At 36.3% G+C, this 19,373-nt stretch overlaps 1 protein-coding gene across 7 annotated transcripts in view; it reads left to right on the top strand.

Moving 5' to 3' along the window:
• The window catches only part of PTBP2 (polypyrimidine tract binding protein 2), a 53,144-nt gene extending 40,499 nt beyond the window's left edge, over window positions 1–12,645 (top strand). For 4 of the 7 annotated variants that reach the window (XM_054833189.1, XM_054833188.1, XM_054833186.1 and 1 more), the window contains 6 exons: window positions 6,091–6,245; window positions 7,724–7,757; window positions 8,204–8,296; window positions 8,687–8,903; window positions 9,006–9,083; window positions 9,231–12,645. In XM_054833189.1, the coding sequence (XP_054689164.1) occupies window positions 6,091–6,245; window positions 7,724–7,757; window positions 8,204–8,296; window positions 8,687–8,903; window positions 9,006–9,083; window positions 9,231–9,363 (710 nt within the window). In that variant the 3' untranslated portion in view covers window positions 9,364–12,645. The remainder of the gene's footprint in view (window positions 1–6,090; window positions 6,246–7,723; window positions 7,758–8,203; window positions 8,297–8,686; window positions 8,904–9,005; window positions 9,084–9,230) is intronic. The other 3 variants (XM_054833184.1, XM_054833185.1, XM_054833183.1) reach the window with 3 other exon arrangements.
• Window positions 12,646–19,373: the final 6,728 nt, after the last annotated feature.

The following is a 19,373-nucleotide window of genomic DNA, read 5'->3' as shown; positions in this document are numbered from 1 at the left end:
CCATAGAGATGAGGGCAGTAGAAATGCAGTTAGTAATTCTTTTGTCAGCACAGTGTGACTAGAATGTAGACATGGGCCTGCATTATGAGTAGTAAGGAAACAAAGTAAAAAAGGTGCTTATTAATACGAGAGCAATTATATTAGGTGTTGTAAGGCAGGGAGTTAGGAGAGGAGAGAGTTAAATATTCATGATTTATAAAACTGTGCCAAATGCAGCATTACGTATGTAACTGACATTTTCTTGAATCCTGACAAGTTGATTTCCAGCTTCCGACGTACTGGCATATTTGTTTGTATATAATGCTTATAGTATGCATCAAATTAACAGGTTTAATTTGCTTAGCATAGTGGAATCACACTCTGAGGATGCTTGGATCATTGCATCACTTTGGGTACATTTAATGGTTGGGATTATTATACTTGTTATAGTTATCCAAGTGACAATGGCTTTAGCAGACTTTATGTTCTAGTGTTTTAGGCTTGGAAGTCACTTAGATGCTTTTGTAATTTTTGTCTACAAAACTACATAAGTTTTCTAACCTTTTGATTTTAATCAGACTCGTTCTTTTGTGTATATTAAAGGTTTTTGCTAGTAAAATTATGAAGATGACAGTCATATTAACTCATTAAATGTTTTAATTCTCACTCTCTGGATGGACCTCTTTAAATGCACAGTTTTTCCAAGCAGCAGGAAAATAAAAGTTACACAACATGAGTAACTTTCATTGCAGCTGTGAAACATTTTCAGAGTATGAGTGAAGTCAGTCATGTTTATTTTAGTAAGTAGTGGGGATTATATATAGCATGGTTGGTTTTTTTCCTCTGTAAAAACATTCATTGTATTGAAAGAGACTTAAGGGAGCTGGGTCCATTTTCTAACTGCTCATGGCCAGTTGGGCGAGCTTGGTATATTGCAATTGCATCATCTGTCAAATGGGGATGACTATGCAGTGATCTCTTTGTTTTGTTTGGGGTTTGTGGGTTTTTTGGTGTGGGGTTGCCTTTTTTTCCCCCCATTTGCCTTTTTTTTTTAAACAGAATTCAAGCTCTACAGCTGAAAGCCTTTACAAAAAGGCTCCATAGTACTGTTGGTGCCTTAGCCATTTGGATAGTTGTCAAAATGGGAACGGTGCTTGTTTGAATATGGAAGAACAAGGTTGTCATTCTGGGCTGTCTTACTGTGCAAAAAGGCACAAAGTATCAGTGACATAAATAAGAAAGGACAAAGGATAGAAAAAACGTAAAAGACTAAATGGATGCTTGTGCATGCAATTTATAGCTGAATTTTTATTCAGATACTCGAAGAAGGGTCGGAACACTTAAAAGTTCAGAGTTATAAGATGGAGGCTGGCAAACTATAATGTGTGAAATATGGCAGAGTGATAGCAGCAACCTTCCTCCTGCTTCTTTCTTTTCTCTTAATATTTTATTTAATTTTATTTGCTTTAGAATTCTTATTTCTGTAATGTCGATATATTCAGAGCATACTCAGTCAGAGTGTCTGCCATGCACTATTCACAGGTGGTTCCCAAAGGGCATCTTTCTCCCTGAAAGAGTAGAGCTCTGTGTTGAGTTCAATGTGATGTTCTTCAGGTTCTTTTGCATGCTCAAAAAGAATACCATAAGTTGAACCTGTGGCATTTTTGTTGAAATTCTTGCTGTAGCTGTTCTATCTATATAATGAGATCACTAACAGACAATGTGGTTAGGCCTCAGTTCTGACTTTTGCTTACATTATGCTCTTACATGCTGGATAGTTGTACTACTTGGGTGCCTTTTTGTTGTTGTTTTTATAACAGTATACTGTAATTTATGTGTCAGATGTGAGGTTTAGGTTTAACATAATTTTGTGCGTTGAGTTTTAGTGACAAGATGTGAGTCTTGTTAGTCTTAATGTTGAAATCTGCATTAATACTAAACCATTACATATCTCAATTTCCTTCTGGATGGAATTAACCCTCCTCTTCAGTAAATGTAACTTTATGATGTAGTATAGTAACACTTGCAGCTTCATAAGCTGTTATGCAGAGTTTTTAAAAGAACCTACTATCTGCCCCAAACCTATTTAGGGTAAGTATAAGAAGCAGGCCAGTAACAAATAGAAAAGATGGTGGTTACTTGACATAAAGCCACAAAAAGGGTTCATAACAGGTCTAGGGACTAAATCCAGTTCTCAGTCACAGTTATGCATACCTGCATTAAGATGCCTACTCCTACTGCCTATGGTTTTCACCATGTATTTTTAGTCTAGTTCTAATATGGCTCTCACTAAAATGGCATTAGTGATTTGCATTTCAGAAGTCATGCAAAAGATACACTGAGGGGCAGTAAATAATGTTAACATGCTGTGTTTAAACTTCATTGAGGAGAAAGACCTAAAAAGGCTAGGAAAAAGGGTATATAATATTTGTATGTTTTACATTCATAATATCCTGAAAAAGCAAAAATCTGTTATCTGTAATTGTTGGAAGCTAAAATAAAGCTAGTGACAAAGCTTTCTAATACTGGTTTATCATGCTGACAAAGTAGCTAACACTTCTAAATAATTTCAGCTAAGTCCTCAAATCTTAAACAGGGTGCTGCATGGTAGCTATTAATCATAATACCAGTTCTTATTTTTATTTATTAAAAAAATTAGACTTGCTTAAATCAGAATGGCAAATCAAGGTGCATCGGAGACCTACAGAACAAGAATTGTGTTTTCTGTGGGTTTGTAATTTGGCCTTTCCAAGAAATGAGATCTATGTGTGCTATGTAATCGGTTAGAAACGTATCAATCAAGTAGATGATCCTTGCCTGTGTGCATCATTACTCATTCATCTACTACATCCTCAGCTGTGATGAAACTAACGTGTCAGAAATCTTTGAGACTGTAAATTGGACATCTTTTCAATGAGTCTTGTTATCTTTTGAAAGAAGGAGAAAATCACTAATGGACAGAATAGGTTGGTTTCAAATGAATTTTCGGAAGCAGATGGTTGATTTCTTTTTCTTTTTGGTTTTTTTTTTGCCTCACATATGAAAAGATATACACATTCTCCTTCCCTTCCCCCCTAAAAAAGTTACAGGAGATCTTACAGAAAAAAAACCTTTGAATAAACAACAACTGTAATATACTGAACCACAACAAACAAAAGATTTTAAATAAGAACTACTTATAATTGCAAATACTAATATGTAATAATGCTTTAACTCCAGTTTAGATATTTGTGTAATATCATAGCTGGAAATATGTTGTTGTGGTTAGGGCACCCACAGCTTTATGCCTTGCTGTCATCACTGCCTTTCTTTATTAGCACTTTCCACTAATGCTCCTTCTTAAGATTCTTACTAAATTAATTGCTTTCAAAGGATAATATTTGAAAATATTTTTGTATGAATGGTGTTGAATTAATCTTTGTTTTTAATTTCTTCAGTGGGACCAAAGAATGTCATGCTATGAAGAATTTTGCCTTGTAGAGTATGAATTACTCAGATGTGCTCTGCCCAACTATGGAAAGAGCCATAAAAACTTCACTAGTCATCTTTAGATTCCTTTATTCTTAAAAATGCTGGACCAGCTTAGAGCTTCTAAGGTTATGGAGAGGTGCTTAGACACTCTGGAAGATTTTAAATGCTCTAGTATCTTGGCATTCTCTAATACCTAAATGATTGCTATTGACCTAGTATAAAATCTGTCACATTTCATGTGGGCATCTGTCATCCTTCACATTTCTATCTGTGTGACCTCTACAGTAGCTGAGTGTAAATAAACGTGATGTTCAGCATCTGCAATGCAAAGCACTCAAAAGTACATTTCCAAAATGATTTTTTTAGAACACAACTGAATTTTTTAAAATTGTTTGAGGAGTTTAACTTGATATTCACAGGTTTCCCTGTGTCTTACAGCCTGACATTGGGAATAAACTTATTTTCTTCTTCCGCAGGGGTACTTTCTTTAACTGCATCCTTTATTAATTGTTTTTTCTTGAAAGTAAAGCTATATTCTTCAGCCTTAACCCAAGAGCAAAACGTGTCATATTTATGCTGGATTTCCGTCTTGCTGTTAATATACATAAGTATATAGTATTACACTTTCACACAAAATGGATTTTGAGAAACAAAATTGCTGTGCTTGGCCTAGCAGTGGTCCATCTAATTTCATATCCTTTCTCTGACAGTTAGTGTTACTTCTGTCTTCTCTGATGGAAGACCTAGCACAGCCCTCGTAACGGATGATCATACAGTAGCATACCTAGGGGGGAGTGCTTTCCTAACCCCTCGGTAGCTCGTGCTTGGCTTACCTGATCAAGCATATTATATGTCACTGTTGCCTATTTAATGTAACTGGCAATTGTTTCCATAGACCATATTTCATACAATCTCAAATCCTGTTTTTGCAGGATGAAAGGAAGACGAGATAGGGATTTTCCCTTCTTTTTATTACAGTCAGTCCCACAAATACAACATATATACAATATAATGGTCATATTTGTTGCCTTTTGATTCAAGTAGATTTTCCTTCATCCAATCATGAGAGATGACTAGAATTATCATTACTCAGAACTTTCTATTCCTCTGGTTTGACCCCTGAATACAAACATTTTTAATCTTTTAAAGTTTATCAGAAAGCATTCCATGTCTTTAATTTCCTTTATTAGAATACTTCCTGATTTTATTCTGTATGTGCTTTGACCAGAAATGACCAGAAAATATTCTTCAGTGCTTAATCAGTAATACTATTAAGCACTATCGCAAAGTAGTGATGGATGTCCTGTTCCCTTTGAGGGGTCAGCAAAATCTCTCTTTTTTTTTTCTTCTTAAATTACTTGGTTTTCAAAAATTTGTGTAATAAAACACAAAGAATTGGAATGAAACTATAAGTCTTTTCTAGGAAAACAAAGAATAAATGAAAAAAAAGTAAGCTTGCTTACTCCCCCTCCTTCTGTCCCCCTTTGTGTTCCCTTTTGATACTAAATCCAGGATTATTCTTTTTTTTTTTTTTTTTTAAATTAATGGTTGAATATATTTACTATTATCTGCTTAATATTTGGGCATTGACTGAAATGGAAGAATTTCTTTTATGACTTCCTTTAAAATAAAACTTAATGTGGGAAGGAAAGTAGTCTTAGGTATATAGCATAAAGGTTATATTTAGACTATCTGACATACTGGAAGATGGGTCAAAAAGTTGTGTTAGCTTAGCGTGATCATATAAACATTAGAAATTTTGCAAAAATACTGAAGTCTGAGAACCCAGTTGCAGTAAAAGAAAATAAAATACTGAAGTTGTATTTCTTTATTGTTTTTTTACACACTTTGCTATGTCAGTGTCCTTTTACTGAACTCTGTAAAATGTGTAAATAAAATTTTGATCAAATACAATAAAGCTCTTATATAAACTATGTATAGTACCTAGTTACCCTAGTGACTTGACCAGGGAAAACCAGCAGATTTCTATAGGATGTGAGTTTCCTTGGAAGAAGAATAATAAAAGCACAGCTGAAGGTTTAGCTAATGGTAATGTGTTTCTTCAGGGAATTGGATTACAAAAGCCACAGAGCATAATCAGTGGTGGTAGCTTGAATCTTGAATTGAGAAGGTTACCTCCTCACCTGATTTATGCTAAGGCTGTGAGAGATACATAGGCCTTTTCACATGGCCAACTCCAGTGTTGTATATTTACTCTGAAGCATCACGTTGAAGGGAGGAATGCCTCTCAGAGGGTGATAGAAAATAAGGATGTCATGATGCAGAGAGCACAATTAATGTTTCTTCTTACTGATCAGCATTTACTTTCGACCCTTTTGATATACTAGATACTGGAAGCATTTTAGAGTACAATGGAAACAGTTTTGGTGCACAAGAATGTTTATTTGAAAAAGGTACTTTTTACACCTCCTCACTTCTTTGAAGACTTGATCTGAATCAAAAAAATATTTCACATTTCTTTTCCTTATGTTAATTTAACCACCCATTTCACAACCCTTTGGATGACTAACGGTGGAATGGTCTGCTTTGTAGAGGTTGTATGCAACACTTTTACTGATATAGGTATGTTTTTAAACGACTTGTGTGTGTTTCGTAAAATATGCTTTATTTTAAAATTAGGGCTTCCTGTTGCAGCTGTTCCAGGAGCACTGAGTCCTTTGGCTATTCCAAATGCTGCTGCTGCAGCTGCGGCTGCTGCTGCTGGCCGTGTGGGAATGCCTGGAGTTTCAGCTGGTGGCAATACAGTCCTCCTGGTTAGCAATTTAAATGAAGAGGTCAGTGAAACAATTATTTTACTTCCCCCCCGCCCCCCCTCCTTTAGTCACACTTCATTTGTCAGTATTTTATAATTTCTTTGCATTTGGCCTCTTACATTCGGATTTTAAGCTCAAAGTATTTTTGCTGGTTTGTTTTGTTTTTTTTTAATAATCCCCCAAGGTTAATTTTAAAGCCATTATTGTTAAATACTTTTGTTTTCCCAGGTAGCTAACAACTTAAAATGTCCTTTGATAGTCAGCTACCTATTTTTTCTAAGAAAAATGTGGTAACTACTGCATGTTCGACATTTGAATTGAAAGCTTTATTTTTACAAAATAGCAACTAAGCTTTCTTTTGCAATTATCATAATCATGTAAACTAGAATTTCTGTTTTGTTTCTTCTAATTGTTTGCTGTTTCATTTCATGCTTATATCTCACATTTTAAGGTCTTAATTTATGTGAACTACTCTAACACATTTTTCTTTGAAGGTTCTCCCAAAGATCTTGACCCGGCACTCTTCCAGTCTCTCTTAGTAATTTTTTTTCTTTGCAGTTACTCATTTGTCTTTTAAAAATAATAATAAAAAAAATAGTGGCAAAGCATTTTCACCTTAACTGTACCTTTCTTGCTAACTCTGAAATGTAAAGGGGTTCATTTAGTTTTGCATTTTTACTGTCCTGTACATTTATTTTGATGGCTGTGAAAGCTGGTATGAAATGTGGGAAGTTTGTATCAGTCTAGCTGTTCCATTTTTAACTGGCCTCTGTCACTGTAAATCATTGAGCTTTTTTTATCATCTGGTACTATTTTGTCATCCACAGTCTTGCATGTTAAAATGTTTTAGATCAGAGTGCCATTTTGAAAGATTTTTGCCTGCATTTCATAACCAGCCATGCTTACGCAGTTAAAGTTCGAAGTTTAAAATTTCTATTGCATGCTTTTTTTTAATTTATTTTCATGTTGAGATGAAATGCTGTAGTTTATTCTTGATATGAATGTACTTTACCCATATTTGTCTTGGGTGACTACATTTTACTCAGTTTTTCTTGTACAGTACATAAACCAACCATTTTCTGACCAAATTCCTGCATTTCCTATGTACTGACCTATATTTTATTTTTTTTTTGTTCCCCACTTCCTTATTTTTTTTCTTCTGCATTGCTGTATTCCCTTCCCCATTTCATCCTTTTCCCTTTGTGTTCAACTTCCCTCTCCTTGTCTTTACCCAAATTCCCATGCCCTTCCCTGTCTTACCCTTCTCCTCGTCTTTGTCTACGTTCCCTGTCTTCATTCCCTATGTTCATGCTTCTGTGCTTGAACAAAATGTTCCTCGGACCAACTTGCCCCAATTAACCGCCTTGAAACCATGATCCATGACCACCTCACCATTCTGCGGGAACCACCCTTCGTTATGGATGATCTGTTCATCTCCGCTCTTCCTCGACTCTTCTCTCTTCTTGTCTTACGCTGCTTGCTCTTCTCTCCTTCTAAAGATGGTTACGCCCCAAAGTCTGTTTACCCTCTTCGGTATGTTATTGTTAGCACTATACTTTTATTATTGATTTAATTTTGGTTTTTTTGTTTTGGTTTGTTTTGGTTTTTTTTTGTTTCACCTTAATTCTTATTTGTAGCTAGCACTTTGGCTTAAAGTTGAATAGTAAATCTTTTGCTGTTTTTCTTTTGCTGTTTAAAACTCTCCATAGACACAAATTTTCTTTTAATGCATGCTAATATATTTTGCATGGTCTTTAATTTAATATCATTCACATAGCTTTGAGGGTTTATCAGAAATTATTCTTTTCAAAATTCACTATTCAAAATCTTTATCTCCTTTATTCATTTGTGAGAGTGTTGAGTTTGAGTGAGTGATCTTGTTGCTGTCTGAATGTTCCATTGATATGTCAAAATATATTATGTAGGTGACTGGCTTTAAAATGAACTTTCTCTTTTGGGTTACCTTTGACTTTGAAAAGGTGTTTATGGTGATGTGCAGCGTGTGAAGATTTTATACAATAAGAAAGACAGTGCTCTTATACAGATGGCTGATGGAAACCAGTCACAGCTGGGTAAGATTAGTTTTCTGTTTTTATTCCCATTAGACTAAGTACTTGGAATTATGGCGTGTAAAATCAGGTGAACTAAGCATGTTTACCTTTTTCAGTTTGTCTTGTACCCTGGTTACCCACAAGATCCAGAATCTTCCTGCATCTACTTGTATTCCAGAAGGTCTGCACAATGTCCTAAAGGAATTCAACAGCTGAATCACATGTGATGATCTTTAAATAAAATAAAATACTCATGTGGATTCTGCAGACCTAGTTCTTGATTCCAGTCTTTTAGCACGTTGACCCTTTGATTTGCTTGGGGTTTTTTCCCTCGTTTGCAGGGTTATGTGTGATGTACCACAAGCTATTGAAAAGTAACACCAAATTGAGTAAACATCTTGTCTTTTTCAGCCATGAGCCATCTTAATGGACAAAAAATGTATGGAAAGATTATTCGAGTTACCCTTTCTAAACATCAAACAGTACAACTACCTCGAGAGGGACTTGATGACCAAGGGCTGACTAAAGATTTTGGTAATTCACCTCTGCATCGCTTCAAGAAGCCTGGTTCAAAAAACTTTCAAAATATATTCCCTCCTTCTGCAACACTTCATCTGTCCAATATTCCGTAAGTGTTGGCTGTCAGTAAGCCAGTAGTACTAATGTGAATCACAGCGTGCTGACTTGACTAATTATTTCTTGCTTATGCTTGTATTCTTTCTGTCTGTAGACCATCAGTAGCAGAAGAGGATCTACGCACATTGTTTGCTAACACTGGAGGCACTGTGAAAGCATTTAAATTTTTTCAGTAAGTAACTTTCCTGTACATAGCTTTAACAAAAGAGTGCCTAAGCACGTTTTTGCGGGACGTCTTAAGGAGAAGTGCTGAAGGATAGCAAACAGTAGGAGCACCCCCTGTAGTGTTCGAGTTCCTAATGCCATTATTTTGTTTCAGAAGAGATCACAAGATGGCACTTCTTCAGATGTCAACAGTAGAAGAAGCTATTCAGGCTTTGATTGATCTTCACAATTACAATCTTGGAGAAAATCACCATCTGAGAGTTTCTTTCTCTAAGTCAACTATTTAAAAAGGCAGATTGCAAATGAGGGTGTATTGCATTGTTTGGTGTTGTCACCTATTGACTGTTCAGGAAAGTGGGGACCAGAGTTTGTCTTCTGTTGGGTTTTTTTATTTTTTATTTCATGCTGTTATCATTCCTTGGTTGTTTTAAAAAAATAAAAAATAAAAAAAATTTAAAAAGCAGTGATACTAACTGCTGTTGTTCAACCGTTGTTTAGATAAACCATCGTTTTGTTTAGAAGATTTCAAGTTAAACCACAGTTTTTCAACTTAGTTGACGTACGTGCCTTAAAAAGGAAAACTAGTACTGCTGGAATTGCATAACTAGTAGAAAGGAAATTTGGTTGTCTGGGGCACATTGTTACATGATAATTTAAATATGTTTAGGCAGGAGTGTGTAAAAAGGTTAAGCTTTTGTTTCTCCTGCTTGATAGATTTCTTTATCTGCTGGCTTGTCATTTGTTTTTTCTTTTTAATTGGATAAGATGCATTATGCTGAGAGAGTAAAATGATGCTATTTGATTTCTGCTACTTTTTGCTTTGTGCTTTTTTTTTAAAAAAAAGGCCTTTTGTGTTCCATGGTTCTGGTCTAGATTCAGTTATGAATGTAGGCATTAGTTAAAATTAACAAGGTACAGAATATTAATTTCTAAAAGGACAAAAAGTGACTTCCGTGACTTTGAGCCCTACATGAAAAGCATTGTGGAATCTTAACCTTTTTGTACACACTCTTGTGGGATGTATCATATAAATGTCAGCACTAAGTAATGTCTTGTTTGTGGCTGAATATTTTTCGTAGATGTTTTTGAAGTTGACATGACTTATGTGCATTTCAATATATATTGCCATCTTTAGTTTGTAATTAAGATATGGAATATGGTTGTGGATTTCTGAGCATGTACAGACTGGTCAAGCTAGTTCAGGAAATGGTGCATGTGTTTTTCAATGATGAAGAAAGTTTGCTGCAAATGCTTGCAGGAAATTTTGTGGCAGTTTTCTAAAACTGACAACCAGGTGGGACCAAAGTTTATGTGCCTTTAGTCTTAATTTACCTTGCATTGTAATATTCAGTTTTAATAAATCTCTTCAAAATATTTTGTATTTAGAAATTGATCTGACTTTGCTATAAACATGGCTCAGAATCTACAGATCCAGTTAATTTGAAAGCAGTTCTCTGTCAGTCTGAACTGTTACCTTGATTCTGTTTAAATGACCAATACTTTTTGAAATTGATGTACTTAGTTTCAAGATTCATAGATTCTGTTATCTATGTAGAGAAAAAAAAGGTCATGTATATTTTCTATTAGTTGAGTTTTTACATCTTTAGAATTGTAAAATTCAGTATAGTTTGAAAGTGGCACAATTAAAAATTAATTTTCTAACAAAGTTGGGAGGTTTGACGGTTGTTTAATTTCATTTTGTGTGTACTCTGCTTACCTCTGTAGCATGCTCAATAAACACTTCTGTAGCTCTGTATTCACCTTTTCTGTCTTTCTCTGCTGCTTTCTATCTCTCCTCTTCTTTGTTTTTCACTTCTACTGTGCTTCTGAATTCATGTTTATTCTCTGCCAGGGTGGGAAAAGCATAATATTAAAAAATACAATTTATGGCTTTTACCATAAATCTGATGCTGTGAAAAACACCAGCTCTTTACATTCAGAAAGATAGTGACCCCTTTGCAGGTATATGTGCATATTAAACATTTCCCACCCTGTTATAACTTACTGCTTTAAAGACATAACTTTTATTGTAGTTTGTTAGCTCTCTCTTTCTATCTTTTTAGTTTTTAAGCAGATTTATGCACTAATAGATCTCTCAGGTTTGCCATGCTCTCTTGCTGCAGTTTCATCTCTCATTTTTTTTGTGTCTGCTAAAGATTTTCTACTAATCATACAGTATACTCATGGGTTAAAGTAACAAAGTTTTGAAGATTAGATTAGTGGACCATACATATTCCAGACCAGGATGTTTCACCTGCTCAGAGACATGGGTTCAAATGAATGTAAAACCAGTTTGGGCACTTTAATAGTGTTTCTTCATATTACTTGGAACTGATTGTTATGGGGTTTTTTCCCCTCAAATTAGAAATAGGATTAAAACTTTTACACAGTCCCCTTTTAAGAGTAACTGTATGATCCTAAAGCATTACATTGATATAAACTGTCAGTGTTGAATTTGAAGCATTTTTCTGTCACTCCTCTAGTACGACTGCTGTGGATTTATTGATGTCAGATTACTTTGTGACCTGATGTCTGTTCTTTGGGTTCGCTTTCAAATCAATAAATAGCTATCAGCTTTTTAAAGGTCATGGTATAACATAGGGGGCTTGCATTAAATAAAATGCATTAGGTTCTTACCTGTTTTATCAGAAATACACCCAAGAAGGTATATTCCAGGTATCACAGTGATCACCCAGTCTGAAAGACTAGTAGGATCAGATTCATCCACACTGAAACCTGAGAATCAACATCTTTTTACAACTCAGGTGCCCAGATGCATTCGTGTCACTATCTCCCAGTTGACTTAACAGTAGTTAAGGGTCTGACTGAGCTGATTTTTTTAAAAAATTTTTCATATATATAGTATGGTTGTCCCATATTTTTAAAAGTAAAACTGTGTCAGATTTCTTTTTGCATATCAGAATGTGCTTGCATGTTTCAAACAGAAATGTGAATTGAAATTTACCATTCCATGGGTTCAGCTTGTGCCGAACTATTTCCAGTCTAAAACATCTGTATCAGATAGCATACAGTGATTGCCATATGTATACTTTTGAAATAACTTTCAACATCTGCAGTGCTTGAGTGTTTACAAATACAGGGGTTTTGTAAAACTGTATCTTGTTCATCTCTTGCCAGGCTTATTTCCTTAAAAAGAAGTTTCTATACTACTTTTCTCATTTTGAAAAGTTCTGTGGCAAAAGCCTCAAGGGAGAGAATATGTATTGAATTTGATTTGTTACAAATTCAGTAACTTTTATTATGAGATTATATTTGTATCAGCCAAAATTAAAAGTAATAGTAGTCATAATTGACGTGGAAGGGTTTTTTATTAACTCAATGAAGAAAATCACTGTTCAGTTATTGATGCTTAGTCTTTAAAGTGGTATCTCTTCAGAAAATACAGGTTTAATGTCCTAACTGTTAGAACTTTCAAAAACTTGTTTTTCTTGAGATGGTACTGCATTTTGTATAGTAATTTGTACATTTTTGTTGTTATAAAATGTAAATAAGTTCCGGTTGTATTTTTAGCTCTTCAGAATGTGAAAATGCAAAGCATCATTTTTATTAAAATTTTACTAAAAATAAGGTTTATGAATAACTTCTTACACTCCATGGAATGTGAGTTTTCAGATTATGTGAGTAGAACTTTACCATGGGCATGTTGATACTCCAAATTCAGTTTCAGATTTTGAAAATAATTCCAGTATTTTGACAGAAGGTGGTTGCTGATTTTTTTTTTCCTTTGTGAATTGTTAGATTTTTCTCTAATGGAGCAATGAAATTGGTTGGAGAAGTCCAAAAATGGTTCTTTGATCAGGTGGTGTCCACTGGCAAATACGTTATGTAAATGAAGTAAACCAATTTCATACCCTCGTTTACTCCAGATAATCTGTCTAATTCTGTGTTTAGATAATAAAAGTAGCTCTGTTGAAACACCAGAAAAAAAGATAGGAATTATGTCTTTCTCTGCAAACAGGTATATAAATTCACTAGTCTATCTCAGGAAATGGTTTTCCCAGTATTAGATATTTTATAGTGAGAAAGGCTTCTTAAAAATATTTGATTGTTAGGTATGGATGAGGTGGAATTATGTATCTATTAGTCCGTATTTTATTCCAGAGACTGAGACAACCTAAAGTTCGGAGTTTTCCTGAGGTGAACAAGTTTTCTTCTAAATTATTTGGCAAAATGTCCCATCTCCTGCAGTCCTGACCTGTGTAGAAAGGGCTATGTAAGTTGTGAATGCGGTCAAGATTGTATGTGAAGATTTTTCGTTTGAAGGTTTTCCCAGGTGTTGGCCATGCAACATCTGCAGTATTTCTTGCCTTCCTGGTCTCTGGGGGAGTAGCTGCAGCCTGCTAGTGCAGTTCTCATCTGCACAGGGGATAAGGAGAGAGACTGATTTTTCTGAAGCAGTGGGATCTGGCATGCTATTTTCTACTTAATGGGCCTTGGTAAGGTTAATCAATGGACTGCAGTTACCTAACTGTAGGGAATGATAATCTATTATAAATTATTCTGTTAGTCCACAAATAGCTTGCTAGAACCAGTGACGAGGTTCCTGCCTTCCTGAGGATTTATATGCCACAATAATGAAGCTTTAGAGAATTTAACTTGTTTTTTCTTTTAATGGAAGAGTTTATTTAGAATTACTTAATCTGAGTGTCTTGAGCCTTGAAAATCTCTATGGTGCACCTACACACGTGCATTTGGTCTCTTCAGGATGGTTAATAAAAGGAGATTGGTGAGTTCCTGCTTCACCTTAAAAAAAGTCATTTCTACTGCATGATACGCCTTTGTTGTAATTTTCTGAGTTTACTGAACTTTCCCCTGATCAACAAACCAACTTGGGAAGAGGATTGTCTTGCTTTGGTTTTCTCCCTTCAAAGTTTACAGCATGTAATGTCTAAATGTATTCTTTCTGGGTTAGTTCTCCACGCAGGCCACAAAGGAAAAGCAAAGAACTTTTCTTCCTCAGGAAAATGTGAATTAAATGTGAATTGACTTAAATATCTCAAAAGAAAATTAGCTCAAAATAGCACTCCTATTATTGAAGGGTTCTGCATGTTTTATGAGTTTTAGCCTAGTTTTATATAGAAATGAGGCTGGCATAATTGCCCGGTCTCCGTGTGAATGTCCTGTTCCTTCAATAACCGCTGTCTCCTCCCTGTCACTCCTGTACCCTTTGGCTGGCCTCCTGTCAGACAGAGGGCATGGAGGTCTCAAATACTAAGGTGTTACTGTTCCTATGTGCATGATTAGTTGGCTTGCTAGGTCAAAGCCCTTACTTCCAGTGCTATGGGAAAGAGAAGGAAAAAACCTGCCATCTTCGCTATGTTTTGGCAGGAATTACCTCAATGGCATGCACGTGGTTCTCTAACAGCCTGCAGATGTGCCTGGGGATACTGGGGGGAGTGCATGAGAAATGGGAGGGAAGGGATGTTTTGCAGCAGGAGCAGTATTGGATGGAGGAGCATTGAGGGAGTTTCAGTAGGTTTCTTAAAGTTTTCATGTGTAAATAACCCTTATCAATTGTTGGTAAGGGGAGAGTTACTGGTTGAATTATTTTCTGGGATTGTTTACAAACAAGTCTGGTCAAAATCAGTACAGCTGATGAGGTAAATGTGATCCCTTTTCACTTCTGCTCAACAGTTTCTGAGGTGTCGGAGCTTAGCAATTGCGTGCAGACTGCTGTAGAACCTGGTTTTTCCAGGATGAGTGCTGATCATCCCTGGAAGCCAGCGAGGCTGAAAGCCTGAAGCCTCTAGCCCTAGGATAGGCTGCGTGTCAGGGTAGTTCAGGATGATTGACACTGATGGCTTGCCAAAGAGCTAGATAAAGCGAGATAGCAGGATCTAGTAAGAGATTTGTTAGAAGAGCCATCAGAAGTGACACATGTTGAGGAACTGACTTTTTTGATGAAAAAATATCTACTGTAAAATTTCTGGCCATCTGTATTTCATGGAATGGTGCTCCAGTATCCTTTGGGCTGACCATCCCCTTTAGTACCATAAAGCCCTGGGCTTACCTCTTGCAGCATCTTTTGAAGATTTCAGTTGCGTAGCCGAAAAGCTGGACTGGTCTGCTCTTTGCTGAAGCAGGAGAGGTTTCTTGGCAGCTGCACCTGACAAGCACCAGTGATTTGCTGCACATGGTGGGACACCAGCCTTGCTGCTGCCTTAAAGCATTGACAGGCCTCAGCTAGTCAATAGCCACAGTGCTGTGCCAACAAAATACTCTCTTCAGCTTGCTGGGCTTTGTTGTCTGAACATTAACCTTCAGGTACTGACTTTAAGGTAATTCGGTGCGTTTTTTGTGAACTAGGGTTATGTTTCAAAGTGCGAGGGCTTTTTCTTTCTTTTCCTCTGTCTTTCGAGAGAGGGAGAGAGATATTTTCCTGTTGATGTTTATAGAAAATAGACCAGAGGTCACCTCTGCTTCCCAGTTCTCAAGAAAATTCTGGTAAACCTTAACCATTTTGGGCAGAGCTTTGTCTAACCTGTTCTTTAAACTCTGAAGACAGAAGTCGCACAACTTCTGTAATCAGTCTGCATCAGTGCTTTGCTATGCTTACTGTTAGACCATGGCGGGGGGAAATCTTGACCTACATCTCTTGCTGTAATTTAAGCCCACTTTGGTTTTTAGAAAGTGATTCTTTTCAAATTCCTCTGTTACATGTAGCTAAACCTCATCTTTCTTGGAAGGTATTTGTGTAGTTACTTCAGAATATATGGTTAATAGTAGATGACCTTTTCTTATAGGTAGCTCTTCACTCATGATAGTCCTTAAAAATGAAAGCGTTTGTGGTGCCATCTTGTTACAGAGGTGGGCATACTTTGCATGAATTGCTCTTTTAATTACAAAAGGAGACTGAGAATGGTAACACCAAGCACTTCTGCATGGCTGTGGATGAACTCTAAGTAGCTTTTTTCCTCCAGGTAGTATACCTTGTTTGAGCAAGTCTGCAGCCCACTTTGGTCCACCAAGGGAGGTGTCCTCAGCTATGGCAGTGGGAGAATTACCAAACCATCCATTATCACTAGTAAGTAACTGGAGTTAGTCAGTAAAATTGAAGTCTATAGAATAACAATATTCTCACTAACAGATCAATATTGACATTTATTTGCAGTTTTCTCATGGATACCTGGAAATGGTTAAAGTAATTACCTTTTCAAAGCAAACACATTAAAGTATTGGAACTTCTTTCACAGGAATGTATATTGTTGGTTTGTATAAGCTATGTGATCTTTAAGCTTTATGCAGGTTTTCTGAATGGGTTGCTGTAAGGAAAGGGATTCAACATTTCATTTCTGATTTCAGCTCTTGCAAGTTGTGAACCAGTTAAAAACTTGCATTTTTGCTAATCTGAAAGAATACACCCCTTGACATCCATCCTTTAAGTCCACAGTAGCTTCCTCACTTTCTGAAGAAGGGAATTCCATAAATTGGGTCATCTTTCAAGGTGATTTGAAACAACATATACAACATATTACTCCATAGCTGAAGAAAAGTTATAGAGATTTTCTTCCTACCTTGGAGTAGCTCTCCAGCTGTCTTACACACCTAGAACTGCTTGGTAAGCTTCCAGAGAGATTTACTGGAAAATAAATATATTGTGCTTGGTGTACTTGAACAGTATGATAAAGCCTGAACTTTTCTCAGTGAGACATCACACTTGGAGCAAAACCTGATTATCTAGTGCAGCTGATAGGTTTCTAGGGATCCAAGACTTGCAGATTCAGTGGCTTCTAGGACTCTTCTCCAGTGTTTCTGAGATCCTTCCATGGCCATAGCAAGTTGCATCCATGACTTCAGAACTTTCAGTGCATACGCTGTAAACTGAAATTAGGGCTGTACGCACTTCAGGCTCTGGATTAAGATACTGAGTAGCCCTAGAAAAATCTGGGAGCCCTCCAGTCTGTTTTGAGGCAGTTCACTCATTGGAAATCCTTGGATCTTGTTAAGTCAAATTAATTTCAGCTACTAGAATCCTGAGCAACCAATGTTGTTATACTAAGACAGAAGCTCTTCAAATGCTTCACATTGTTTGAAATGTTTTAGAAACTTAAACAATGTTACACTCTGAATCATTCTTTTATAATAATAATAATAAAATCTTATGTTATACTTGTCAGTCCCCTAATTTGTAATTTTTTCGGTACATCTGTCAGTAAATGTTCTTACATTTATGTTAGTAGAGCTCAATAATAGTCAGTGTAGAACTCAATGAACTTTCAGTAGGATTAGCACTTGGAACAATGGGCACTAATTTTCTGTGCTGGAAAAACTGAGTCTAGACTTCTGCCATTTAGGAGGTTGTATCTAGGCAACTGCTAGCTGAATGCCGAGATTTTCTCTTTCGCAGATATCTCCCCTGCCAAAACCATGTTTCTAGGGAGAAGAAAAAGTTCATCCAGATGTAGTGACTGAGTATGCAAGGGATAGGAAACAGAGAAAATGATGTAAATATTGAATCGCTATGCAAGAACTTCAGCTCTCCAGAGATGAGATGGTACCTGGGAGCTTGCTCTGCACGCACCAGGTGAATGGAGACCATACCTGCAGGGCAAGTGGTCGTAGAGCCGTACGCTTTCTCAGCCAGTTTCAGCCTATGTTCCTGCATCCCTTTTTTAAGAATTCTTTTTGCTGCTTTTTCAATTTCAAAAATGAATTTGCAATTTTTTAAACTGCATTAGTCGTGCTCCTCCCTTTCTTGGCTAAGTGATCTTCTGCCAGCTCTGATGCCTGTCTTCAACTGGACAATTCAACTTGCTAAATTGACAGCCTCCCTACAAAAACCCCCAACCTTCTCCCTTCTCCTCTCTCCTTTTTTTGATAATTTTTTTTTTGCCCTTTAGTGGACTGAAGCCGATCACTGAATGGTTAGAGAAGTGCCCGAGTAGCCGGAGCATACTCCTAGGAGGAAGGGGAAGACAACGCTGCCTGCTTCAACAGAAGTCAAATATCAGCTAAAATGTAATGAAATCTCAGCTTTAAAACACTTTATGCTGATATAATTGTTCCAGCCCCGGAGGCTGAACTGCCGTGGATTTTAGATATAGGTGGAAATACTGAGTAGCTCTGGGACTTAAGCTAATCCACACTGTGATGTTCATTGACCTAAATGCCCATATGAACCTCTTTAGGTTCTAGACACTAATAATTACTAGAATACTGTATATTATACAGAGATATAAATTAACATAATAAACACATCGCTTTAAAACAGCATCTTATGAAATAGTTTGCCACATGCTGCCAAATTAGTGGATTATATCAGCTTCGTGGGCTATGCTGCATATTTTGCTTAAGTAAAGTTATTTAAATTCTTAATGTGTTTTTTCTTCAATGAGGCAGGAAAAAATATTTGTAATCATGGATTAATAATGATGGTCTCTGGGATGTTGATTATTCTGCATGGTGGTTTGTGGTTTTGTTTTTTTTTTTTTGGGGGGGGGGGGTGTTGTTTGGCATTTTTTCCCTACCTTTAGCCTATCTTGCCGCTTTTGTTGTGTTTCTGCCATTGCTGCGCTAGGTGCAACTAGAATTCTCCAGACACAACTTTTTTTAAAGTCTCTGGTTGTCATCTCAGTGGGATTTTCCTGTTGTTCTGTTTCCAGAGATGCTTTTTTGAAACAATGTGTTAGTTCCTTGTTAATCGTGATGTGAATGAAGTTTGCTTTTACCCAATGAAGTTGGGCTGACATTTATACCTTAAGTTTGGGCTGACATTTATACCTTAAGTTTCTTGAGGCAAAGGCTCTTTTTTACTTTGAGGTGTCAGTCATGTTGTAAAAGCCATAATAATTCTCAAAGAAACATTTCTGATTTTTGCACCTCACTGTAGTATAAGAGGAGAAAGGCAAGAAAACGGTGCTTCATGAGCCAGGCTCTTACTGGTTTATGGTGACAGATAATGGTAATATTTACTACTTATGAGCCATGCACATAAATCTACATATTTATGTAGTAATGAATAAAGTAAAATATTGTGGCATTTCTAGTTGGAACGTAATTGCCATGTATATTAACACAGATCTGGGATATGGATGTCAAAGAAAGTGAGCCAAAAATAAAGCTGTTTTACCAAATTGATTCAGTATTATGAGAGTATTTTAAGAAGCTGTAATAAGGGAGGTTCTCAAGAAATAGACTAAAATTTCTGTTTATAGCTAATGACAAAGTAAAGGTGGTAACTGGTGTCATACTTACAGCTGATTACATGCTGCAAAGTTAACTGTAGCCTAGTTCCTGCACTAAATTTCGGAAGTCTATTAATAGCTCTGCTCTTTAG

This window comes from Grus americana, chromosome 8 (assembly GCF_028858705.1).
Source record: "Grus americana isolate bGruAme1 chromosome 8, bGruAme1.mat, whole genome shotgun sequence".
In the NCBI taxonomy this organism is placed as follows: domain Eukaryota; kingdom Metazoa; phylum Chordata; class Aves; order Gruiformes; family Gruidae; genus Grus; species Grus americana.
This window is presented reverse-complemented; position numbering and strand designations above follow the sequence as displayed.